Source organism: Salvia splendens, chromosome 11, assembly GCF_004379255.2.
Source record: "Salvia splendens isolate huo1 chromosome 11, SspV2, whole genome shotgun sequence".
NCBI classification, from domain to species: domain Eukaryota; kingdom Viridiplantae; phylum Streptophyta; class Magnoliopsida; order Lamiales; family Lamiaceae; genus Salvia; species Salvia splendens.
In genome coordinates, this window is record NC_056042.1 from 2,853,375 (window position 1) to 2,881,373 (window position 27,999).

General features: G+C 34.7%; 2 protein-coding genes across 2 annotated transcripts; one reads left to right on the forward strand and one right to left on the reverse strand.

Moving 5' to 3' along the window:
* Positions 1 to 12,493: 12,493 nt before the first annotated feature.
* On the forward strand, positions 12,494 to 12,879 carry LOC121756083 (ras-related protein RIC2-like). Its single transcript, XM_042151545.1, has 2 exons — positions 12,494 to 12,714; positions 12,780 to 12,879. The coding sequence occupies exons 1-2, from the start codon at positions 12,494 to 12,496 to the stop codon at positions 12,877 to 12,879; spliced, it is 321 nt and encodes a 106-aa protein (XP_042007479.1).
* Positions 12,880 to 18,501: 5,622 nt separating this feature from the next.
* LOC121753824 (probable WRKY transcription factor 65) lies at positions 18,502 to 20,071 on the reverse strand. The gene is made up of 3 exons (XM_042149084.1): positions 19,789 to 20,071; positions 19,336 to 19,485; positions 18,502 to 19,235 (listed from the first exon to the last, which is right to left on the reverse strand). Exons 1-3 carry the CDS (start codon positions 19,938 to 19,940, stop codon positions 18,662 to 18,664), a joined length of 876 nt encoding a protein of 291 aa, XP_042005018.1. The 5' UTR covers positions 19,941 to 20,071; the 3' UTR covers positions 18,502 to 18,661.
* Between the last annotated feature and the right edge of the window lie 7,928 nt (positions 20,072 to 27,999).

The window sequence follows — 27,999 nt, forward strand, 5'->3', positions numbered from 1 at the left end:
ATTCAATTCGATTTCTTAAAGTGCCAATACAATACTCTCAAGTCTCAAATCGACATTCTGGTTTTGGTGAAGTGGGCTACGTTTTTATTCACTGTCCACCCATATTTCGCAGCGGTGAACCTTCTTTTGAAATATTAACCTCACTGGTCTGAATTAGCATATGCACGGGCTTAACTCAGTTGGTTCCTGGGTGGTAGATTGTCCCTAAGCAGACAGGATCGAATGCTGGCAGCCGCAGTGTGGGAGTTTCACCACTGTGGTGGCTCCTTGTGTGCTGGTTACCAGTGTAAGTTCCTCCCACCTAATGGGCCGCTGAGGTACCGTGTTTGAACCCCTCCATAGCGATGTCGGGCCGGGTTATGGGGGCGCCTGGGGTGAGCGAATCACCTTTTGTCCCTAAGCATATGAGATTTGGATGTAGGCCCACTAATTTTATTGCAAAAAGCAAATACAAGAGTACCTTTTTTGTTGGTTGTCGATGATGGAAAATTTGTCACTTATTTCCATTTTCGTCTATTTCTAAAAATTTATTACCTTTCACTTTTACTATTTTTGGCAGTTGACCTCGCATTCCACTAACTCATTCCTATTTTTGGTAATTTTATTGCGCCCGCCCAGGTTCCGATTTTATTTATTTATTTTAAAATTTTCAAAAATTTTCTATAAATACCTCATTCCACACATTTTCACATCACACACATTTTACACCCTAATTTATATTCTCTACAATTTTTATAGTCTCAAAATGCAAGGTGAAAATGATGATTCCCCCGGCTATGGAGACTCGGGATACGGCAAATTTCCACCTTCCCAACCCTAGAGATCGAGTCCCACCCCCCTCCATCCCAAATGTGGAGTTCGCAATCGCCGCCACCGTGGCAACAGACACTCCAATATCGGGACCAGTCATCCTCTCATCAACAGAGGAACGTGGGTCGTCACCCCAATTATGCATTTGTTTTATAATTATTATAGTCCGATAATTTTTATTCTAGTTAAATTAAAATATACCAAGAATAAAAAAAATAATTAATTTGTGGCTTGGGCTTGTTCACTATCAGGGTGGATAAGTTATTTTGTTGATCTGGATAAGTTTTATTGGCCTTGCCAAGTTTTTGTAGTTTGGGCTTGGGCAAGTCCACCCTAATAACTTTTTTAATCTATTTTATATTACCTTTCTTAAAATATGTGTCCGGTTAAATAGTGATAAATTATTAGGATGAGAGAGAAGTACTAAAATATTGAAGATATAGTTAAATTGTTTGGTAACTTCAGACTTGGTGGAGTTTGGATAAATTGCTACCTAACTTCTCACATGAATTTTGAATTTTGTTCGTTGATTAATGAGCCCAACGAAATGTGAGGACCATGTTTTTAACCGAACCCATTAAATGCATTTTATTCGCTTCGAAAAATTATCTTTCCTTAATTTTCAATGAATTTTAATGTTATTCTTAGTTTCACCATATATATATGATGGCTATCTAAAAATCAAATAAATCGGTTAAATCCTATTTTTGTGACAGAATGCATTGAATAAAATTTTAGATATTGATTTAATGAAAATAAAATTCAACAATGAGATACAAATGCACGTGACAGAGATCTCCATGTTTTCAACTTGTTGAAAAACTCTATTGAATGTCCAAATTGATAAAGGATAAAGTTAAAATTTGATCTAGGATTTTATGTCAATTATCATACCTCCCCCAACATAAAACCCTAAATTAATTTGTTGCCTTTAGTCTAACGTGACATGACGTTTATTATATTTAAGCTAAATATTTAAATTGATGCATCAAAAGGTAGATTATGGTGGAGCCTAAGTGTTGGTTTGAGACGAGCAATAAAACGTTAGCTGTCTCAGCGAATTGTAAAATTGTATGTATATTACGTTAATCAATAGAGCTAGAATTGAAATCATTTCTTCATAATTGTGATTACTTTACAAATTTGTAAAACCGGCAGCCACTTTCATAGATTTACAAGTACGCATGCACAAACCGAACCGGACCGGCGGTTAACCGCCGGTTCATAAACCGGAACCAGAACAGGCGCGGCGGTTCCGAATCGCCGGACGGTTCGGCGGTTCACACGGTCCGGTTCAGGTTCAACGAAATGCGAAACCGGAACCGCCGGTTCAACCGGAATTTTAAAAAAAATATTTTTTATTTATAAAAATTGATTTTTATATTTAAAAACAATTTTTTCAAATAAATAAAAATACAAGAAATTCATAATAGCCCATATATATTTGATGGGCTTGCGAATTTATGAAACCATTTTAGGTTGCTTATCTTTTATAGAGATATCCTTGAATATTTTTTGTTTCACTTTCAATGTGAGACAAAATATGTTGAAGTTTCTTTTATAACTATATGTTTAGATCATTCATTCATCTTTTTCTAATGTGGGATACAAAACTTTCTTTTGTTTTCTACTTTTCTTTATTTTTTACTACATTTTATTATTCACTAACTTTATCTTTATTTTTGTTATGATTCTTTTTCTAAGACAAATTTATAGATAATAATAGCATCAACTAGAATGGTTTAATTAAATTTGAATGTTGCATGTTGCTAATAATTTGTATATTTATAGAATGTGGACGTGTTCAAATAATTGGATTTAAATGTAAGTATGTTTCTAATTTTTCTCAATATATTGATTAAAATGTGAAAAACAATAATTAATATAATTGGTATAATAATGATAAAAATAGATAACTAAAGAATGATTTGTTTAGTGGTATAATATAGTTTATATATTTATATATTAGTAGTAGACTAATAGTATGATTTTGTATAATAGTTTTTATTCTAATAGATGTAGTATAATTTATATAAATAAAATTATTATTTGTGAATATATTCTTGATAGATAAGAATAAACACTTATTGAGTAATATGATTTGTATATAGATAAATAATTATTCATATTATAGTTATCGCTGGATTAATATAATTTGTATAATAATTATTCTCTTAATGTGTATAATGGTATTTATTAGTTAACATACACATAAACTTATACACAAACAAATCGATAATGATAAAGAATTAAAGAATAATACTTTATGTAATTATATTTATTGTTAAGTTATAATAATAGAAGATAGTCAAGATATAAACTAATATAAACAAAGATGATGGAGATGTATCATGTAGTTATAAATAAGGAGTTTTATCCCACATTGAAAGAAAGAGCAACATATCCAAGAACATGTAGCTATAAAAGAGAATCATCCAATACACTCTCTTTTCAACCCAAAGGCTCAAGTCCAACATTAAGTGTAAATTGTAACTTATAAGTTGTGACTTGTGACTTGTAGTCTTGTTGAAATAAACACTAAAACGAGAAGAAGAAAAAAAAATTACGAACCAGCCCGGAACCGGCGGTTTCGGCAAAAAACCGGCGGTTTTGAACCGCTGCCGGAACCGCCGGTTTTTTGAACCGGAACCGGAATCGCCGGGGACCTTGGCGGGCAGGTTCAGGTTCAAGGAAATCTTGAACTGTGAACCGCCGGTTCTGAACCGGAACCGGCGGTTTTCGAACCGTGTGCATGCTTATTTACAAGTATTGCGAATTCAACTAATTAGATACTTAAATTAATTATTATTAGAATAGAGTGTAATGTGATGTGCGGTCGAATATATTCTTGAGGATTTGTTTTCACACCACAAAAATAAGCTGTATGCATTTGTGGTGAGTAAAAATAAATGAGCATAAAGGACCATCCACAAAGAAATTCGGCAATGAAATCTAATAGTAGTATGGGGTCATTTAATTTTGGAAAAGAAAAAGTTTGCCACTAAAAAGGGAAGCCATATGGATCTTGCAAATTGATGGGTTCGGGTTGGGTCATTATCATTGTCATTTCGACGTGACAATGATACTATCTGATTAACCCTAATCCGAACACAAGTTGTTAACGAAGCTTTAGACATGAATACGAATTACATGAACAAATTAGCAACAAAATTCATTTCGTATTGACACGACTTGATAACAACACGGCATGTTAAATATCCTACACCCCGCACTAAATATCAATTCACAAAATTCAAAGATAAGTTTTCAAATACACATTGCCTAGTAAATTAAGAATTGAAAAAATATTCCCCACATCCGGCTGTCTCTACGTGAGACATTCTTTTAGTCACGATATTTTTAAAAATTGTGTAAAGTGAGTTAAGTGAAAAGAAAATAAAATACTAGAAAATACAATATTTTTTGCTAAAAAGAAAATGACTTATAGTGGACAACCCACAAAGAATATGCTTCAGCTACACAGGGACGAGAGAGTAAGACTAATGACAAAGGGGTACACGAATTCAAGCTGAACATAATTGATCCGCTCAATTCCAAGCATGTTGATCATCAATGACTCATATGTACGATCCGCTCAAAGGAGTATTAGTATTAATAATTGTGACAATTTTCTGTTACTATATACAATTGCTCCATTAAATTCAAACTAATTCATAGCTGAAAGAATATTGGATCTACCAAAATTGGAAAATTTTCTTGGAGCAATCTACACGAATAAGGTTCATTCTCGTATAATGAACCTTAATAAATTATTTCTTTTTTTGAGAGAAAATACTCAAAAGTTACTAGGATTAATGTCACTTAACCGACATTATAACGACAGGTGGAAAAAGTCGAAAAAAACGCGTCTCCTTTTCACCTTTACATGTTTGCCTTTCTCATTCCTAGCTGTTTGTTAATACTAACAAATAAATAAATAAATAATAATGTATGCCACATTATATTTACATAATTAATAAGTTTGAACAGTCTACAAACTTCTGATTTAGTTCATATTAATGCATTAACAGTATATTCTGCCTCAACAATTACCAAATTATACATTAAAATTAGGGCAAATTGTTATTAATCATTTGAATATGATCAACTTCCAATCCGTTCCGTACATAATTTGAAAAATTGGCCAGAAAAAACTTGTTTGCAATTATCTCATTATTATGAAAAATCTGGTTTCCTGTTTGTAAAATATTGTTGTTAACTTTCAACTACATACTGTCAATTTTCTATATTGTGCTAGTCAATAACAATGACGTAGATGTATGATTTCAAGACTGTCATATCATATACAATTTGATTAAAACTCAAATGTTTGTATGTAGTATAATAGTTGCTAACTAACCCAAATTTCATGACGGAACATAATTTGACAAAACATCATGATTTTTTCGACAATTTACCCACAAACATCCCGATTTTTCCAACAAAACATCACAATTTTACTTTACATGCAATTAATGTCCCGATTTTTCCAACAAAACATCACAATTTTACTTTACATGCAATTAATGTGTGATACTCACTGCGTTGAGTTTTTTCACGGTTCCATTTATATGATAAGATAACGTTGCCATGTGACAACATCTACAAGATCTTATAGTAAAATAAAATTTTCATTGAGATACCAATTTAGTAACCAAAATTGATTTACACACATTGTCTACGGTCTTCATGATCGGAACAAACATGTCGATAAATAGCATCAAAAGAAAAATAAATTGAATAAACTAGAAAAAAAATCCTATTCTATACATTCACATGTGTAATTAATCATCTAACAATCTAGCAAATGATCAATATTACTAAGGCCTTTTATTTGCCTCAACAACAAAAGAATTCAAAAATTGTGAAGATAGAAGCTAGTGGCCCACACCGGGGCTAGGGACGGAGCGCAGAATCCGATCGAGGGCAGCGAGGTGGCGGGCGATGAGCTTTTTGTCAAAGGTGGCGGACGCCTCCACCTTCTCCACCGCCGCCGAGTCTTCCCGGTGAGGTGGAATATTGCTATTTTCCACTTTCATTAATAGCTTTCTTCCTTGTGTAGACGACACCAAACTGCAAAATATGATCACTCCCATCACAAATACTACAACTTTTAGAGCCATTTTTGTTGTAAAAAATGATGTAAAGAAAATTCTTTTTTTAGAGAGAGAGGAAGAGGGTTTTAGTGGAATAAAGGGAGGAGGAGTTTGAAGAGATTAATTGGAGAATGTATTTATAGAATATTGAGTGGAATATAAAAAGTGGGAACTACTATATAAGGAACAGTAGGGAAAGAGTGGGACACAAGGTGGTTGGGCCAAGTCAAATTTGATAATGCTTCTTTTTTCAATAGATAATATTATTGGGTATTAGTTTATTCAATGCGTGTTGAGATGTAATATGACTAGTTTTTAATGCAAGCTTGAAGGGCATTGAAATATGCGAATGTTGGTAGAATTTTAGTTTGAATTTGTGTGTGTGAGGTCAAACAAATAAGGTGGATGGCACTACTAAGAGTTTTAATTTGAGTTGAATGAAGGCCGCGTGGAAGCTGAATTAGGTGGGGAAGTGAAATAAGTTGCCGGCAATTTTTTTCTTGGTCTTTTGCATGTTTTACTTTGAGTCAAACTCCTAAATATGCTCGTAACCTCGTTGGTCACAACTAGTTCTTCGTCAGACTGCTATTTCATTGGATACTGCTCCAAATCAACTGTTATACACCTTATTTGTTACTGATAGAAATTCATGGGTTCCATCCTAAAACCAATTGGTGATAGGAAGAGAGGCCCATGAGATTTATATAGTGGATTAAGCTATTTGTGTACACCGATGTAAGATATTATTATATTCATTTTTATGTTTCAATTGCCAACAGTTACGATCAGATTGTATCACCATTCCGAGTTGTTTGCCTCTCAATGAAATGATCAATAGTACTATCTAACTAAGAGAACTCATACTAAAATATCAGTCTCATAGGTTCATAACACTAACCCAGGCCAGCATTCATTGGCCGAGGTAATTTCTGTGAGAAATAGACTACAAGGTCAAAGTTTATAATTTTATATCCGCTTTAAACTTATTAGATATATCAGGATTCAACTATTCGTGATTTTAATACCAATCATTATTTTGGAAATAAAGAATAATTTGAAAGTAATTTTAGATTTTCAAGTTTCCAATCACATGGGACTAGCTGACTAGCTCCATTGATGTAGCTTTCAAACATGCCTAAATTTCTATTTACTTTTTCTTCTCCATTTTGTGGTTCATTTTCACACTTGAGCTGGCCGGCCCTCGTTTTTTAAAGTTCATTTTTTCATGTCAAGTTGCATTCATATAAAGAAACGTTCACTATATTTCATAATTCGATTTTGAATAAATTCTTTTACTTCCATAACAGAATAAAAATTACTTAGAATTTACAACTTTTTCCTTACATATATCGTATAAAAATTAATACTGTACTAATTAAGACTTATGTGTTTGAAAATCGGCCGTGTAGGTGGTATATATGTGTCCAAATGCTGCCGTCAATACTTCCTTTTGGATTCGCCATTAAAACAAAAATATATAAATAAATCAATATGCCAATTCAGACTTGAATATGTCTGCATTTATATATTCTTCCTTTGAAAACTGCCAATCACAACAGCCCCTGTTGCTCCTCACAAACTAAAAAAATAATATTGCCTGTGTCTCATTATAAGTGATGGATTTCTTTTAGACATGAGAATTAAGAAAATGATATATATTGAGTTAAAGTGGAGAGAGTAAAATAGAGAGGAAAAAGTAAGAGAGATAAAACGAGAATAAAGTAAGAGATGGTTGAAATTTTGTTTTTAACCAAAAAAGAAAAATGATCTATTGTGGTGGGACGGAGGAAGTATATATTTATTTGATTTAATTATTCAATTAATTTGATTATTTATTTTCTTGTGAGGGGTAGCAGGGGCAGCTATGCATTTCAGCATAGCAAAGGATACCTACACGCTTTGAATCTGATAGGTAAGAAACTTAAGTCCATATTTAACAGATCTGTATGATTCTCAAATGTCCTGCAAAGATCTTTTGCCAAGATGGGACTTACAAAATTCCGTCGCTACAACAAAAAAATTGTTAAGATCACTTTTTAATTCAAGGACGCTAATTTATATTTTTAATTATACCATTAACGCTTCAAAAAACATTCTTATTGTTATTGTTAGTGTCACAATTAAAATTAGAGAATGTAAATGAAAATGTCCCTAAAAAGTAAAAAGATTAATATAATTAGTCCTTAATTTAGGATGCTTTTTTACGTTCTATATTATTGTTATTTAAAAAAAAAATTAATATAAATAATTTCGTCTTAGATTTTTATGTATAAGTAATAAGTTTTCATGTGCATGCATCTTTCTATAATTTATTCTTGATGTCAACCATCTTTATTTTGATTATCTATATCTTATCATAATTGATTGGTATATGTACACACTGTATAGGAATGTATTCATATTCATAAGCTAAATAGTGTTCAATATTAAAACACTTATAGTTTATTGAATTTTGTGATCTAATGGTTAGATTAATGCCACATGTCATCTAATAATATAGATTATTAGTCTAATAATGTAGTTTGACTAATAATGTACTCCCTTCCTCCCAAAAAAAATATGGGCAATGCGTATGACACATGAATTAAGACAAAATTGGTAAAGTAAGAGAGATGAAGAGAATAGTATGGTAAAGTAAGAGAGTGGAGGAGAATGGTAGTTAAAGTAGTGTTAGTGGATAGTGAGATCTACATTATTAAATTGATATAAATTTTCAGAAATAGAATGCATATATTTTTGTGGGACGGACAAAAATGAAAAGTGTATATATTTTTATGGGACAGAGAGATTACTATTTTAGTAAAATAATGTAGCATTTTAGTCTATTAACATAGCTCGATTAATAATGTAGCATCTTAGTCTAATAATGTAACTTATCTCAACTATCCAATCTAAAAATCCAATAACTAGAATTTGTTTGATATTTAACACTAAATAGTAAGTAGGACCATAATATAGCCAAGTATATTGTCATGTAGTACTCCTATTAAAAGTCAACTAGGGAGAGGTCGTTTCCTAAACCTTAATTAGGTCAATATTGATTTTTTAAATTGAGCTGAGATGAGATTCTATTGCAAAATCGGTTACAACCGAATTCCTTATGACAATTAGGTACCAGAATATTTAAATGTGATCTATTACATGTTTCATAAGAAGCAATTAATAGTGGGATGCATCCAAATATTTGCTAAGAAAACGAAAACTCAACAGGGAAGACTCGGGCTAGAAAGTTCAGCAAATTTACGTGTAGCGTTTACCTCGTCACTGAAATGCTTCTGTCTTGCTCCCGCAGTTCAACCATCTTCGCTTTCTATAATAGGATAGAAAAGATTTGAAGAATCAAGCAAGTACAAATTAATTGAAACATAACCCCACGATTACGTGAAAATCAAATCATAGACCTCTCGCTAAAATTGGTGTTTAAGCTTAGCCACTTGGACCAGACCCCATCGCACAAATCTGAGATAGCACATATTATTATGTCATTATCACAAACATTTACATACATTTGGAGTATGCAGGTTAGGTTATCCTTCGGTTCTAACATTTGTGATTCGGATGGCTCGTCAAAAACCTGAAAATTTTAATACAGGGTAGCAGAGATGAGTATCTAACAGCTAACAAAAACCAAATAATGGCCTTAACTATCTCAAGGAAGCATTAAAGAAAGGGACATACGAGACTCCTGGTCTCTAGTTTATCAGCAGCTGCGACATAATGGAGAGAAAGGTCGGAAGATCAGGTTGTTGTCTAGTTTAAACTTTAAAGAATACCAGATTGATTTGAAAATTTGAAGCCAAGGAATCCCTGAGGAGATATGAGGAGTAGCTAATGACAAGCGACGTAGAAGAGCAGCATGTAATGTTCTTTTATCACTATGGTCCACATCCACAGCTTTCCCTTTCGATTTCACTTCATACTTTGATTAATAATAAATGTGACAAGACATTTAATTTTGTGAAATTAAATGCAATAGTGTCGATCTACGTTTCAAGTAGATCACCGTAGTATATTCATTTTCTCAAATCCGATTCCCGGTGAATGAGAAATAATATATTAAAGTTGGTCACAATAAAACTAGAAATGAGCTATGAGAAAAACTAAGTAATTAATTAACTGAGTGTTAATTATCCCACATCGGGGATGATAAACTTCTTTGATGAACTATTTAATAAGATGAATTATTATGTATAATAATTATCGTGGAATAAGACGGGGGACAGAGCCGCCGCGCGCCGTGACCCGTGCACCGGGCGCCTTGTGAAAGTATTAAAGAGATTCTACTCTTCTTGGAATGAAAATTCTAACAACATCCGAAGGAATGACATTCCGGCTAAGACGCCTATAGAGCTCAATGTTCACCTAAGACGCCTATAGATAGAGCTCAATGTTCACCTAAGACGCCTATAGACCTCAATGTTCACTTGAGCAAGAACAGTATTAAAGAGATTCAACGCCGCCAATAGAGCTCTATGTTTACTTGACCAAGAACTCAACGCCGATGATGGCCTCAATGTTCACTTGGGCAAGAATAGTATTAAAGAGATTCTACTCTTCTTGGAATGAAAATTCTAAGAACATACGAAAGAATGGCATCCCGGCTAAAACGCCTATAGAGCTCAATGTTCACTTGAGCAAGAACAGTATTAAAGAGATTCAACGCCGCCTATAGAGCTCAATGTTCACTTGACCAAGAACTCAATGCCGATGATGGCCTCAATATTCACTTGAGCAAGAATAGTATTAAAGAGATTCAACGCCGGTTAAGACGCATATAGAGCTCAATGTTCACTTGAGCAAGAACAGTATTAAAGAGATTCAACGCCGCCTATAGAGCTCAATGTTCACTTGAGCAAGAACAGTATTAAAGAGATTCAACGCAGCCTAAAGAGCTCAATGTTCACTTGACCAAGAACAGTATTAAAGAGATTCAACACTGATGATGGCATCCCGTCTAAGACGCCTATAGAGCTCAATGTTCACTTGACCAAGAACAGGGGTGAGCCCGTTGCACAAGAAGATTATGCACGGGCCATTGGATGCATTATGTATCTTAATAATTGCACTCGACCTGATATTGCTTGCGCCGTGAACAAGTTGAGCCGTTATACGAGCAATCCAAGCAAAGATCATTGGAAAGCTCTTGTAAGAGTTTTGAGATATCTCAAATATACTCAAAATCATGGGCTACAATTTTCGAGATACCCCCCGTTACTTGAAGGGTACTGCGATGCAAACTGGATATCCGATAACAAAGACTCACTTTCAACAAGTGGATATGTCTTTACTATTTGGGGTGGTGTTGTCTCGTGGAAATCCACGAAACAGACATGTATAGCTCGATCTACCATGGGATCAAAATTCATAGCTTTGATAAAACTGCGGAAGAAGCCAAATGGCTTAAAAACTTCCTTGAAGATATTCCATGTTGGTCAAAGCTCGTGCCTCCAGTGTTAATTCAATGTGATAGTCAAGCCGCTATTGGGTGGGAAAACAATGGCTTGTACAATGGTAAGTCTCGATACATTCGTCAATGACATAATACCGTGAGACATTTGATCACAACAGGGGTGATTACAATTGACTACGTGAAGTCATTGGATAATCTAGCGGATCCGCTAACCAAATGGTTAAATCGTGATCAAATGAATAGATTGCTAGAGGGAATGAATTTGAAATCCACAAACTAAAAGAATTGTCATAGTGGTAACCCAACCATGATGACTGGAGATCCCAAGAACTTGGTTCAATGGGAAAACTAAGCTATGGGAATTCGTGTGAACACTCATCTATATCTATTCCCTAGAGAGTAATAGAGTGTTGAAAAAAACTTGCCTAGTGGGGAGGTTAAGTCTATGACTTTTAATGATTCCTAAAGGATCTCGTTGAGATGAAGTTCTCAAGGAGACCAAGTATGACAAGATACTTAACGAGGAATCACCTATGTAAGTGTGAAGTGTGGCCGCTTCAAACAATACACTTATGAATCCAAAGTGGTGTCCAAGGCTTGAAATGGACACAAAACGTGAGAACGGATGATGTTAAGATGTTTAAGTGTTAACAACATTGTCTCGGTGCACGCCGTGGAGGAATAGTTCAAAGCATAGCGTTACTAGTTCGCATGTGTATCCGATGATGTTGACTATGGATGGTTCAAAGCCAAAAACAACATATCCTTATGCTTACATACCTCTTGAGGGTTGAGTTTGTGTCTGCATACATATGGACAATTTCCACTCATGTGAGGAATTGTTGGAATCGTGTTTGGTCAAATGACTTTGACTAATAATAAATGTGACAAGACATTTAATTAATCGTAGAATTAAGGTGCGCGACCAGACAGCGGAGGCGGCGATGTGAACGGCAGCGCGGATATAGACCGTTGGCCGAGCTCCTTGGAAGAAAAAGTAGCGTTGCCGTTTGTCATTTCTATATGGTGCGGTTCTTGTGAAAAGGCAAAGCTCTCAAAATTCAAATAAATTGCACAAAAAGGTCTTCCAACTTTTGGTAAACTAAAGCAGGTCCTTTCACATTTGTTAATTTGGTTCAAATCCTTCAGGTTCTGGAAATTTTCTAATGTCGCAGTAATGTCGGGTTACCGAGCAGAAGACGACTACGATTACTTGTTCAAGGTTGTTTTGATAGGCGATTCCGGCGTCGGGAAATCCAACTTGCTTTCTAGGTTTACTCGGAACGAGTTCAGCCTCGAGTCCAAATCAACTATCGGCGTCGAGTTCGCCACCAGAAGTTTGACCGTCGACGGGAAAGTGATCAAGGCTCAGATTTGGGACACTGCGGGCCAAGAGAGGTGCGCATTTATGTTAATTGTTTGCTAATCGCCTCATCTGCTGCTCCTGCATTTGGTTTTTTTAGTTGTATTGTTCGAGAGTTGCTGAATCTAGTGATATTGCTCCAGAATTGCTCTGTAGCAATGAATTTTGCTGTTTATGGAAGCTGTGCTTGTAGATTTTGATGTTATCTAGGGGGATGAAAGTTTGTTTGGATGGATCTATTGGCTGTGGTGATGTTTGAGTTACAGCTGAAAGGGTAAAGTGATCTAATTGGAGATAATGTTTGATTTTTTGGAAGGTAGATCCTTGACATAAATTATCTAATTAGGAATAAACGATATTGTACAAGACTCTCTTTCCTGTGTGCATTCAGTCGTATACAGAATTATGCCTTTAATCTTTCCTGCTCATGGTGGGAAATGAGAATCGTCTACCTGCTCATCTAGCTGTGATCCTATGGAATATCTGCAAAGATATTTGCTTGGAGTTCCATATTTGGTTTTATGCTCAAAGGAGTGCAAATGAATCTCCAAGTTTTGTGCAAAATCTGCTTCATGATTTTCTTACTTGCAAGACCTTCGTAATCTTAGAGCATCCCCATCCGTGCTCTTGCCAACGAGCACGGATGTGACCCCTCCACCCACTTTTACTCCTTGTCCTTAGGCAAGAGCACAACACCCACATCCGTACTCTCTCGCAAGAACAAGCTCAGATGTCCCACCATTCTATTATTAAATTTAAATAAAAACATTTTCACAATATTAAAATGCATTAAAATTACCCGGAATACTATTACAAATTATAAAAAAAAAATAAAAATTACATAATTAAAATCCTAAAAAATAAAAATTACATAATTAAAGGCTAAAAATACCCCCGTGGAAGACTATTCATTCGACTGTACCCCCAATGTTCTTTGGAGACCCCGTATCATTGCCACATGCGATCGAAGTTGCTCGGCGTTCATAGTTGACCTATTGGCAAATTGAGTTGGGCCAAAACCCCCCACAACGAGTTGGTGGGGGGTTTAGGTGGCACAAAGGGAGCGGGAGCGAGATCGAGGGCAGATGGAGTCGCGGCGCCACGATGGTTGGCCGTCGACTTCTTCCTTTCTTGCGGCCGGCGTTGGGAACTACTCGGGCCGGCGTCGGGGCTACCCAAGTTAGCTCCGGCGAGCTGGGTGGACTTCTCATCGGAGCCGGCATCGGATAGGGATACCGACCTCGACCGTTTTCCGGAGGAGCTAGAGGACGATGATACGCCTCCCCTATACTTCGGATGCACCACACCTCCTGCCAAACATTGAGGTACTTGAACGGTTTGTAGTGTTGGGATTGGAAGGTCGCCAACGCGGCACTGATGATGTCGACCTCGCTTCTGCCGTTCCCCGCCGACCGCTCTTCGTGGAGGTAATACCCCTAGAACTTTTGGATTTCTTCGTTGGCTCTATATATGTCATTGCACACCATACTCTCGTTGCGCTCGATTGTTCCAACCGGCGGGTTTTGATTGTACCGGCGACAGATGCGCCACCAAAAATGGTCCCCGAATTGGTTCGTGCCAATCTCCGGATCTTCGGATATAGACAAAAACGCTTTGAATAATTGATCCATCTCCCCCGGAGTGTACAGGGTGCGGACACCACGAGTAGGAACAAGATGAGTTTGAGAGCCGCCGCTCCCGCTCTAGGTATGGGTGGTTCTGGTGCCCACCCGTATTTCCCCTCGGGGGCATCTTGGTCGTCCACCGGGTAAGGCCGATAGCCACCCGGAGCTTGCGAACTTTGAGTTTGAGGAGAGGCCGAAAATTCCGTTTCTGGACTAGGAAATGGTTGCGAGCCGAACCATTCGTGGTTCCAACCGCGGGAGTCGGAGGGGTGATCGCCGGAGTCGGACATTTTTTTGTTGTAAGAGTGAAAGAAAGATTGAGAATTGTAAGAATGAAAATGAGAGAATTTAGATAAGAATTGTGTAGTGTGGTGTGAAATTTTTTGTGTAGAAGTGATGGTATTTATAGATGAAAATGTGAATTTTTTTTGGAAAAAAAATTGAAAAATAAATTAAAAGTAGAGAGAAATCGGATATAATTTTTTTGGAAGTGGGAAAATATATTTTTTTATTTTTAATAGGATTTTTTAATTAAAATCTGATTTTTTTAAAAAATGAAAATTGCCAACGGTATTGCCGTTGGCCAATCAGAGGAGGACACATCAGCTGCTCGCTGGCACGGACGTGCTCGATGCAACGAGCAGCTCCGTGCCAGCGGGGAGAGCGCAGCGGCGGACAGCGGTTGTCGTGCCGTTGGCACGGATGGACAAACGCTGTCCTTCAACCACTGCGGATGCTCTAATATTATGAATTAAGGTCTTATATTAAGTTTTACTTCGCTACCATCTTTCCCATTCTTTTTTGATCAAATCCCTTAAAAATATAAGGGATATTGACCTCTAATATTGTGGAACTTTCAAGAAGTTGGTTTTTTTTCATGAATTTTCAATTTAACAAATAATATCACGAATTTTTACCCAAGTTTATTATTTCTCATCGGCAAAAAAATTCCGACAAATAATATCATGATACTGATTTTTTTTTCGTAATTTCTCGACAACAACTTCGAGAGCTTCAAGTTCTTTAATCTTTGAGGATAGTTTTTCTTGAAGCACACCCTCCAAATTGTTCTTCAAACCATTAATATAGCCGGAATTTTTCGGCTGGTGGGAAATAACAAACTCGGGTAAAGTCTGTGATATTATTTGCCAAAATGAAAGCTTATGAGAAAAATCCAACTTTTTAAAAGTTCTATGATATTAGAAGCCAATATACCAAAATATAAATATACTCTTATTCTCCGATGAAATTTCTACCAGCAAGATCAGATAAATTTAAGCTCTATTATATCTTAAGAAATTTATGTATTCACTTTTTTATGGGTAAAATAAAATGCATTTATGTGTGTAATTGTGTGTTCAATTTTGGAGTTTATATTTGCACTTTAATAGTTTAATCGCTTTATGTCTAACATTATATACTTTGTATATGACTGATAATAGATTTATATGGTAAATAATAGTACAAGCTATCAATTTTTGAGTGCCAAGATTTAAAAATTATATTACCTCCATCCATGAAAATAGTTTTAGCAGTGAATTACACAAATGTTTCTAGGGTTGTGATCAATTGAGATTTTTAGCCTAATTGAGAATTGAGATGCATTATCAGCCACTCATTTTTATTAAATGAGTGGTCTAGAATTTGCCACATGGAAAATATTTTTAGATTATATAATTATGAAAGGACAGAATGGTAATTTCATGGTACATTTTATTCAATAAATATTTTTTAATTTTAATTTTAATTTTTTAATTTTTAATTTTTTTTTATTTTTTGTCAACTACATATACAATTCATGTCAACTACACACATATAATGTCAACTACATATATAATTCATGTCAACTACACATATAATGTCAACTACACACATATAATGTCAACTATCTGTACAATTCATGTCAACTACATACATATAATGTCAATTACATATACAATTCATGTCAACTATACACATATAATGTTAATTATAAGTTGTTGACATTTGACGTGCAGGCTATTGACGATAATACCCCCGAGTTTACATAATATACTTGCAGTTGACATTTCGAAAATGTTGTGGATGAGTGGCTGAAAATGCATCACAATTCTCAATTAAGCTAAAAAATCTCAACTAACGGGACCCAATATTTATATATATAATTGATAAAATAAGAGAGACTGAGAGGAAAAAAGATTGAAATGTTATTAGCGGAATAAGGCTCGTTCTATTACAAAACGAAAAAAATATATAGAGACTAATTAAGGTGGATAGTATAAAACCGAAAAACCAGACTATTTTCGGACAAAGTATTACTATTATAAAGTAAAAATAACGAGTACACATTGTTTTACGATGTAGTACAATATACCTCTTCGAATTAGATATTTTGGAGATCTGCTCGATTAATATATATCAAGTCTTTATTGACAAAAAAAGCGATGCCTTTACATAGTATAATTTTATGCGCCCAATGCTACAACGGATAAGGCAGAGGATTAGAGTTGTTAATCAATAATTATATAATGTTAATTAGGAATCGCGCCCAACGCGATGATATGCACGTGTAACATGTTGGGACTCATCTGTAATAAACCTATACTCTTACTACAACCAATCACATAGACAAACTAATCACTAGTAAATTATCTTATTTTTGGATCTTAATTAATGATTGAAAGGCAAGTTGTGTGGTCCTTCAAAACTCACCTACTACTTGTCTTTTCTTATCTTTTTCCATTAAATATAACTCTAAATCTATCCTTATTAGTGAAAATGCATCATCATTACACAAAAATATAATACTAGTACACTAGTTTTCATGAAATTAGGATTTTGCTATTCACATATTTTACACATTCTTACATTGGTGTTCATTATTTTTTTAATTATACCTATGTTCTTCCACTTCTGTAATATTCGAGCCTGAGTTAAAATGGAATACATATTTGTAGACGGAGGAGTAGTTGATAATAGAAATTCTGAGGTTTGAATCAAATTCCATGGATTCACATTGGATTCAACTGTCCTCATTAAAAAAGTTAATGTTGTTGAGATGTAGACTTTTGAGCTCTTTTCCCTTTAAGATTCAATCATTATGTAGTGTTTAATTGAGAAAATATGATGTCCTAGTAGTTGCTAGTTTGTTTGCAAATAATGATTGGGTATGCATGATTATTATGAAATAAAACCAATATAAAACCAATTAACTACATTTGGAACGAGAAAAACACATGTGTAATGCGATTACAAGGTATGGTCTCAAAATTTACTTTACGTTTAGTAAATTCCTCACAATTTCTGCATATTTGTTACTTTCTAGTTTGGCAAGTTTTAATAAAATTGGACTCGTAATATTAATATTGTATCTTTGTTTTTTGAACTTGTTTTTATTGGAGGACAAAGCACTTAGCAATACGTGGTAGCGTGGTATACCTAACTGATTATTTAATTTACACGACTATATAACATCATGCCACTAAAACTCTGTTTATTCTTGAAAGAAAATTAGTTATTGTAACTCCATATACATTCACATAAAGATGCTCAATAATGTTCTCAATTATACATTGATAGTCTTAATCATTAAGAATTATCAGTTAATCATAACTATACAAAGGGGTATGTGATGGTAAAATACTTGAATTTTCATTAAATTTTGGTTTTACATATTGACTTTAAAACCAGCTTGTATTATTATTATTATTATTATTATTATTATTATTATTATTATTATTATTATTATTATTTTTTATATATAATTCTACAGCTAATATATATTTCATTGCTAAAATATCTTGATGACTTACTCACGCGATACTATCAGACCCAAGATATCACATTTTAGGCAATATAATAATTACATTTGTGGTACTCACTCTCATTATTCATTTTCTCCACTCAATAGCATTCTTTTTTAATATAAACACTAATTCAACAAACAAAATTACATAATTTAATATTTTAACAATGATTATAATAATATGTACTTCCTTAGTAAGTTATCAAATCGTATTAGTATGAGAATAATAATTACTTTCCAACTTAGAATAAATCAATAATTCATTAATTTATTAAATATTTTAAAATTAATATACAAACCTAAAATTTGAAATCTAGAAATTTACGGCAAATTACCATTACAAATGAATTTCTGAAATAACAATGTGGGGTGACAATTGACCTAAACGACAACTAGTGTTAATTACAAGGAGATTAAATTTATGATATCAACCTTCTTTATTTATTTTTCTAACCACTACGCTGTTAAGTGTTGACAAACAGTAAAATTACATTAAACACAAAAAAAAAACTTTATCTCATTACATTTCTTTAAATAATTAAAAACAAAAAAAAATCTAAATCCTAATCCGGATCAAGGGCATGCGGCGGCTGCCAATTCCGACCGCCTCCGCTCCGCCTCCCTCTCCACCATCCCGCGGCGGAACACGATGGAGCATTCCGGCAGCTCGCCGAGATCGGCAAACAGCGACTCATCCTCCTCCCGCATCGTGAAAATCATCGCCATCTCGCTGTCGGCGCTAATCCTCTCCTCCGCCAGCATCGGGCTCTCCAGCATCGTCCAATTTCCGCAATCGAAATCCGTAAACCATCCGAATTCGCCATTTTGAATCAACATCCCTTCTCCGCCGCCGCCGAATTTGCTATCCTCCGCCGCCGCGACTTCGTTGTGACGAGACTGATCGGATGGATCGATCCGGTGTTTCTTCTCTACTTCTTCTTCCTCGTCTTCGTCTTCGTCGTCTTCATCTTCATCTTCCGATAACGGATTTTTCGCGGCGGTTTTGTGGTGGCCGGCCTTGGAAACCGGCCAATTGTGGTTGTGCTCGCAATAATACGTTACGAGTAGCATTTTCGGATCCAATCGGCTCCTCTCCACCTGTTTTCTTGCCGGACATCCTTTCGAGCTACTGCACCTATAATAACCTCTGAAATACGAGTAAAAAATCAGTGATCTGAACATATATTGTCACGTAAAAAAAAAATTCCCCAAATTGTACCCTAATTGCGATTAATTAAGTTAACCACCTCGGATACGGGGAGCCTTTGATCGGCTTTTGGCCGTACTTCCGCCACGCCCATGAATCGGACGGCGGAGCACCGATCTGATCGCCCTTCTGCTTTAATCCAACGGCCTTGATTGGCACTGACACCACTCTCTTTTGTATGGCTCTCCTACTGCAAATCGTAAGTTAGGAAAGATAAATAAATAAAAGTGACACGAATTTTCATTTTTGGTTATACAACTCTAAAATTGATAGAATTATCTGTCCTGCCAAACTGACCTTAAATATCCACTAAAAATAGTCTTGGAAATGGACAACATAAATTTTATAACTTCTAACTGAAATATAGAGTGAAAAATAGACACATTTCAGTAAATAGAGAAACTAATTTTGATGGACAGTTTAAAATAAAAAAAATAAAATTATTTTTTATGGACGACGACAGTAGAGAGGAGATGAAGGAATGCTAATTTACCTTCTTTTGGGAGATGATGTGGAAGCGATCTTGGTATCAGTGGAGACAGCGGAGGAGCGCGGCGAATCTCCTCCGCTGTTGGAGTTCTCGGAGTCGTCGAAGTCGTTAACGGAACGGTGGCGGTGGCGGTGGCGGTTGAAGCCGGTGTCCATGGCGGAATGGTTGCAGAGAGAGAGAGAGAGAAAAAAGAAGAGATTGATGAGAGCAAGAAAATGGAGGAATAGAGGGTGGTGGGTTTTAAAATGGTGACAGATGGATAATAGGGACGTGCAAGCAAATGTGGGAAGTAATCCAAAGTTGATCATATTATAATGCCATGTAAAAGGGACCATTAATGTTGATTAATTACTCTAATCATGTGATTAATTAGCACCTCTGTAATGACGTAGCGCGTGATGATACGCGATGGCTAATTTTATTAATTACTTTTATCCACATTTGAAAAGGCTCCCCAAATCCACAGACCACAATTGAATTTCGAATTTAGTGTGCATATACTAATTACTTTTGTTAATTGCTTAAATCCAATGTTTTTTTATGACTGGATTTTGTGTATCTTGTGGAATCATGCTGAAATAGAATACGAAAAAATGACGTTTATTAATGAGTTTTGATTTTTAAAATCTACGGGTATATTTAATGTTATCTTATCAGCAATATTAGGTTGCAGACCGTGACATTGTGGGCTTGGAAAGCAAATGGTAGTAGAAATTTTTTGGTGTTGATCATTATCTATACATGAATATATAATTAAGTGTGTTTGCGAGGGGATACATTCGTAATAACATGTTGGTATTGAAAAATAAGCATATGAAGAAAAAAAAATTGAAGAAATAATTACCATTGTTTTTAAAATATTGAAACTCATACGTAGCACTATTTCCACTTACATTCTTACAATCACAAACAGCGTTACCGCAATTTTTCTGGATAAAATAAATAAATCCGTAAGCTTTATATATTTTCTTCAAACATCTTGCTAAGATGGCCAATAATAGTTCAAAATTTTATGTCGTATAAAAATAATTAATTAGTTGTATAAATCTTTAAATCTAGTGGAAAAATAGTGATTTTAAGGTGTTTTTATTTTATATAGATTATGGATAAGGGAGATGATCAAAATATAACTAATATTAAGTGTATAACTAGAGAACAAATCTCAGCTATTAGATCAAAATGATCTAGTTCACTATAAGAGTGATTTAGTTCACTACAGGAATGAGTGAACCAAAACACCATTATAATGAAGGATTTAGTTCATTGTAAAGGCGTTTTGGTTCACTCCTTCCTATAGTGAACTAAATCGTGGATTATAAGTATTAGAATATGGTTTCAAATCCAATACTTGAGGGTTTGCATTCAATCAATTCCATAAGAAAATATGTAAGTTGAAATTCAAAATATAATTTATTTAAACATTGATGAAAACCTATAAATATAATCACTAGATAGGGGACCATTTGGATGAGCTCACATTATCTTAAGTATAAAGCAATTTACTAATTAAGAAAAACACATTAATCTATATACGGTTGAATGGGTCTAATCTTCTTAGTTGTAATTTCTATTCAGTTGCTCTCACATATTTCTCAGATCTAACCCGACATTAAAATATGAAAAAGTCAATATAATTATTTATTTAATAAAAAACTTACATGGATGTTTAGTTAGTCGTTGCGTTGCCAGCATTCAAGATACCAAATATTTTACTTGCATTCAATTTGATTCCTCGAATAAACTAGCTAGAAGAGGTCAAGTTTTGATATTTTTAATGTGTAACACGCAACTCATTATTCATTTTTATTGGAAAATGTATTACTCTATTAATTACGGATGCCCTCTGTAATACCTTCAATTTTGATGGTAATCCGTCACTCAACCTATATGAATAGGGTGTAGTGGAATCTAATTTTATAACCTGATTAAAAAAAAAGAGTTCATGTATCTGTAAAGAAATCAAGTGATTCTAAACACATGATTAATGTAAAAATTGAGATAAGGTCTGTTAATTCTATTTTATAATCTATTTTTTTTTTATAAATTAATGTGATGATATATGCAAAGTTGTATTACATGCCACACCAAGTCCAGTTGATATTAGCATTAACTTGCTTAATCATGAAATTGAGTACATAATCTTTTGGGGATTGCATATATGATATGTCCATATGAATTAGTCTCTACTTAATTTGTCTCTTATCCATTTACTCGCTTCATGATTAAGGCATTTAAAAGGTCAACTCTGTATATACAAGAAAAAACTGGATATTTGATGCAAGAATATTAATCGTTTGATAAATTTCACTTCAGCTAATATTCTAATAAAAATGTCACCCTCCCTCAATTCCTCCTTTCAATCATAAAAATCAAAGAAAGAAAAGGAGAAAGCTAAAACCTTGAAATTGAACAAACCTCCGGTGCGGACGTCCGCAAATTAATGGTGTTTAGTACTTCTTAGTTAATGAATGTATTCAGATTTATATAAGGGTAATAGTGTTCAAAATCAAAACACTTGTAGTCCACTTTTCAATTTTTTTCATCGTTTGTTTATAATAAGTTATATTATTAGTCTAATGGTCAGATTAATACCACTTGTCATCTAATAATATAGATTATTAGTCTAATAATGTAACTTAGCTAATAATGTAATATTTTAGTCTAATAAGGTAGCTGATGTGAATCAAATTGTACATTTTTATTCCCCTAACTTTACATGATTTATATAGTTTGATGTTTGCAAAAGTGTGTTTTATGGTGTAGGAATAGGAGTAAATGGTGAAACAAAGAAGGAAGCTCGGAGGGTGAAAAGCTGTGCAGAAAGCTCTCAAAAGTGGCCACCCGGCCGGGTTAATTTCATGCCCAATAATTCACCCGGCCGGGTGATTTTCGCGAGGTATGGAAAGTCCAGGAGGGTTTGATTTCAAGTCACCCGGCCGGGTGAATTTTATGCCCATTAATCTACCCGGCCGGGTGGATAAAGTATAACTGCAATATTGCAGTTAAAGGAGGGATGAGAGAGAGAGAGTGATTGGACGTGGAGAAAGAAAAAAGGTTGGAGAGAGAGAGTGATGGGATGGGGGGGTGGCAGAATTAATTAGAGTAGAGAGGGAGAGTTGGGGGGACGAATTCAGGGAGGAAAAGGAGAGAGAAAAGGGAGAAAGAGAGGAGGAAGAAGGAGAGGAAGAAATTCCGTCCAACATTCCGACGATCCGTCTCCATATCCCAATTTCACTCAACGAGAGCAAGCTTCCTACGGTTTTTATTGCATATTTCACCATGTTTCTAGGCTAAGCTCTCTATGTTACTCCAAGTTGTAATCTAGGCTTTGTATGGATGTTTTTACACCAATGAACTCATATGTTTGTGTCCAACAATGTGCTTAATATTATTCACTATGTTTTTGGCTAATAATGTAGTGTTGTTATTTCCTATGCTATTGTCTCTTTAACATAGTTTAGGAATGTTTGATTGTTGGATTGCTATCGAATTAGAATTGTTCAGAGGATAATTTGATAGTGGATTAAGTAGGTGATCATAGTAGATGTTTATTTCTCCCGCGCTTCCGCAGGAGTGTATAGACATTGAAAATTAGTTCATGGAACAAGTGTTCAGCTGACTGTGAACTATACGTCGCAAACATGTTCAGTGCACGCGATTAGGTTGATTTTTAATCCCTTCTTATGTTTCATTGTTAAAGGTGTAAAACAATACAAGTCTAGTGAGTAACTTGGAGTGACATCTTTTTCCTATTTGAAAAGTCTTCCTTAGTTTGTAAATTTAGTTTTTTTTTAATCTTGTCAATTCTTTTTAAATAACCTACGCCTCCCTGTGGTTCGACACCCTAAGTATTACAACTACAACTGTATTCTTGCAGTTAAGTTGTAGTTTTAGAGTTATTATTTTAAACTTGAGTGTTAAATTTCCTTTGACTTAAAAGCTCTAAAATTACACATCAAGTTTTGGCGCCGTTGCCGGGGAGGCAACTGGTTATTTAATTTAGGATTCTTTTTATTTTTATTTTTGTATAGCTTTCTAACATTTTATTTTCTTGTTACAGAGTTGTAGCTAGAAGGCTAAGTCGAGCCAACGACTTTAAACAAAGGCGCTAGTTGGGAGGCAACCCAATGAGTTTTTAGTTTTTTATTTTCTCTTAATAAATCGAGGGTTTTGTTCGCTCAATTCTTTCCTTCGATGTATTTTTATGAATTGAGTATTTTGTTTTCTTTTTGTGTTTATTTTTTTTTTTTCTCTTTCTGTAGGAGCAACATGGAGATGAGACTCATATTGGAGCTTAGGAGGAATCACACCTACAAAGGAAAATACACCCACCCTCCCACCCGAATGCACTATGGACATCATGCCAAGTTTGGGGGAGCTCTCTTTCCCTTTACTTTATTTTTGTTCTTCTTTGCATGCATTGAGGACAATGATGCATTTAAGTTTGGGGGGGTTGTGAATGATTTGTGATGCATGTTATTGGGTGTATTATATGCTAAAGTGTTTTGAATCATGTAATTGACGGGTGCATGCTTTATCTTCGGCTTTCTGGTTGGGAAATCTTATTTGATTTTACTTGATCTTTGAAGCCTAGGATGAATGGAATTTGTGCATGAATTTATTTGAAAGAGCATGTTGTGATTACATCCGATTTCTTGAGTTGAGGAGAGTATGAAAGTCACATGTCTTGTGGAAATTATCTTGGATTGATTTGCTTTATCGAGTTGCGTGCTTGCATTCATTTGTGTCAACGATTTGGGAGGATAAGGCACTAGGATGAACTCTATGGCCAAATAATCACATGCCTAGTCCATCAAATGATCCCCTAGAAACCACTTTGAGCTAATTCCCTATTATTTGTGTAAACACTTAGCCTATCACTTAGCCAATTAAATAAGCCTCATTTTAGCCTCATCGAAAGACCTTGCTACTATTTGGGTGCTAAATACTAATTTGAGCTGGGTGGTTGAATGTTGAGTGTTGGGTGGTGTATTGCAAAAGTGTAGACATTTTTAGACTTGATGTAATGTATAAGTGAAAAGAATGAAGTTCTTAGAGAAAAAAAAAACAAAAAGAAAGAAAAAGACGACCTCCAAATTTGCAAGAGTCGAGGTCTTGTTTAGAAAAAAATGAAAGAAGAAGAAAAAAAAGTTGTGAAATAAAGTAAGAGCTTCTATTTGTGTAATATGTAATCTTGTCTAGATTTGATCTCAAGTTTGGGGGAGTGAGAGTTGGTTGTAATATTTTGTTGTTTGATCTTTGGAATGAAGTTGTAGGAGGGAAGAATTTGGCACTCAAATGTGTAGCCTTTGAGCTCACTATCCATATTTATCCTACCTCATCCCTAGCCCCATTACAACCTTGAATTAAGACATTGGACCTTTTTGCTGATGCTTGTGGATGCTTTGTAAATAGCTTGGTAGAGTTAAAGAAGTTTGATTTGAAATCCGCGAGTCTATGTGGTAAGTAATGCTTGATGAGTCGATGATGACGGTTTGAGTTGTATGATCACATGTTTGGACTTACTTTGAAATGCACTATGACTTGAAGTTCTAGGTTGATAAGTGATGGTTCATGAGAGTGAGAAATCTTGAATGGAATTGTTGGGGGTTTAGTTTTTGTCATTCATGTCTCTATGTGATTCACTCTTATGAAAACTTTTGTGAGCTGAGCTTTAAAGTTTTGTGTTTATTGTGATCTTGCTCGAGGACGAGCAAGCAAATAAGTTTGGGGGTATTTGATGTGAATCAAATTGTACATTTTTATTCCCCTAACTTTACATGATTTATATAGTTTGATGTTTGCAAAAGTGTGTTTTATGGTGTAGGAATAGGAGTAAATGGTGAAACAAAGAAGGAAGCTCGGAGGGTGAAAAGCTGTGCAGAAAGCTCTCAAAAGTGGCCACCCGGCCGGGTTAATTTCATGCCCAATAATTCACCCGGCCGGGTGATTTTCGCGAGGTATGGAAAGTCCAGGAGGGTTTGATTTCAAGTCACCCGGCCGGGTGAATTTTATGCCCATTAATCTACCCGGCCGGGTGGATAAAGTATAACTGCAATATTGCAGTTAAAGGAGGGATGAGAGAGAGAGAGTGATTGGACGTGGAGAAAGAAAAAAGGTTGGAGAGAGAGAGTGATGGGATGGGGGGTGGCAGAATTAATTAGAGTAGAGAGGGAGAGTTGGGGGGACGAATTCAGGGAGGAAAAGGAGAGAGAAAAGGGAGAAAGAGAGGAGGAAGAAGGAGAGGAAGAAATTCCGTCCAACATTCCGACGATCCGTCTCCATATCCCAATTTCACTCAACGAGAGCAAGCTTCCTACGGTTTTTATTGCATATTTCACCATGTTTCTAGGCTAAGCTCTCTATGTTACTCCAAGTTGTAATCTAGGCTTTGTATGGATGTTTTTACACCAATGAACTCATATGTTTGTGTCCAACAATGTGCTTAATATTATTCACTATGTTTTTGGCTAATAATGTAGTGTTGTTATTTCCTATGCTATTGTCTCTTTAACATAGTTTAGGAATGTTTGATTGTTGGATTGCTATCGAATTAGAATTGTTCAGAGGATAATTTGATAGTGGATTAAGTAGGTGATCATAGTAGATGTTTATTTCTCCCGCGCTTCCGCAGGAGTGTATAGACATTGAAAATTAGTTCATGGAACAAGTGTTCAGCTGACTGTGAACTATACGTCGCAAACATGTTCAGTGCACGCGATTAGGTTGATTTTTAATCCCTTCTTATGTTTCATTGTTAAAGGTGTAAAACAATACAAGTCTAGTGAGTAACTTGGAGTGACATCTTTTTCCTATTTGAAAAGTCTTCCTTAGTTTGTAAATTTAGTTTTTTTTTAATCTTGTCAATTCTTTTTAAATAACCTACGCCTCCCTGTGGTTCGACACCCTAAGTATTACAACTACAACTGTATTCTTGCAGTTAAGTTGTAGTTTTAGAGTTATTATTTTAAACTTGAGTGTTAAATTTCCTTTGACTTAAAAGCTCTAAAATTACACATCAGTAGCTTAGCTAATAATGTAACATCCCAGTCTAATAATATAACTTATTTCAACCATACAATCTAAGGGTCAAAGGACTGAGATTTTCTTTGATTTTTATCAGAATTTCGCTTATTAATCATAGTGTGCCCCTTTAGTTAATTCGCAAATAGAGATTTTCAAGTTATTAATTAAAATATAAGAATTACTAGTAATTTTAATTAAGTAGCTCAAGTAATGTGGAGTACATGTTTCATGGGCCCCAACTACTTAGTACATTTTACAGATGGGCCTCCAGCCTCCTTATATTAACATCTTAGAACGCGGCCCACTTTTCAATTCAAAGATGCCGTCTGTTTATAATATAAACAAAATCACATCGTTTGGTTAAATATCAACAATATATTATAAGTAAGTGATCAATTTTTTTCATCGTTAGATAATTGTAAAAAATTCAAAATTCATAGTCTTGCCATCTAACTTTCAAATTTGTGGGACAAACAAAAAATTGACCAAACTTTCTGTTTTCCTACAATTCGCTTAATAAAACTTTTCAAGTATTAAAACATATGGGTAACAATTTTGGTATACGTACATAACTTACTTTGAAGTTACGCTACGCGAAATAATACTCTCTCTGTCTCTTAAAAATATGAACTTTTGAAGGGGCACGAGTTTTATTACATAATTGATAAATTTAAAAAAAGATTAAAAAAATATTGAAGTATTGTTAGCCGTGAATAAGACTCACCTCATTAAAGAAAAAACGTTTCATAACTTAAAAAGTTCATATTTAAGGGACAGACAAAATTAATATTTTTAAGGGACATATATTTGTTATTCTGTTTTATACTAGAACTAGAATGACATAATTGTGGAGCTTACTATTTTCATCGCATTTACTTATGTTTAATGCATATGAATGCTACCTATCAAGAAAATTTTGATTAATATTCTTCTCAATCCTTACAAAGATGTGGGATGTGGCCGACCACGATGAAAGAATATTAAAATCCCAACATTTACTAAATAATAATACTCAATCCGTTCCATATATAATTAAATTAGTAATTTAAGTGTAATGAGAGATCACTTAATAAAAGAACACTTAATTAATTATGATATATTAATTAAATACCCTAATTCTTACTTAAAATAGATATAATAGCCGAAATAGAAAAAATGCCAGTAACATGACAGATATGTGGTACTAGG

Coding starts and splice junctions, on each gene's coding strand:
- LOC121756083 (XM_042151545.1), top strand. CDS start 12,494: ATGTCGGGTTACCGAGCAGAAGACGACTACGATTACTTGTTCAAGGTT. Junction 12,715..12,779: donor GACACTGCGGGCCAAGAGAG/GTGCGCATTTAT, acceptor TGGTTTTTTTAG/TTGTATTGTTCGAGAGTTGC.
- LOC121753824 (XM_042149084.1), bottom strand. CDS start 19,940: ATGGACACCGGCTTCAACCGCCACCGCCACCGCCACCGTTCCGTTAAC. Junction 19,486..19,788: donor ACATCATCTCCCAAAAGAAG/GTAAATTAGCAT, acceptor TACGATTTGCAG/TAGGAGAGCCATACAAAAGA. Junction 19,236..19,335: donor AAAGGCTCCCCGTATCCGAG/GTGGTTAACTTA, acceptor CTCGTATTTCAG/AGGTTATTATAGGTGCAGTA.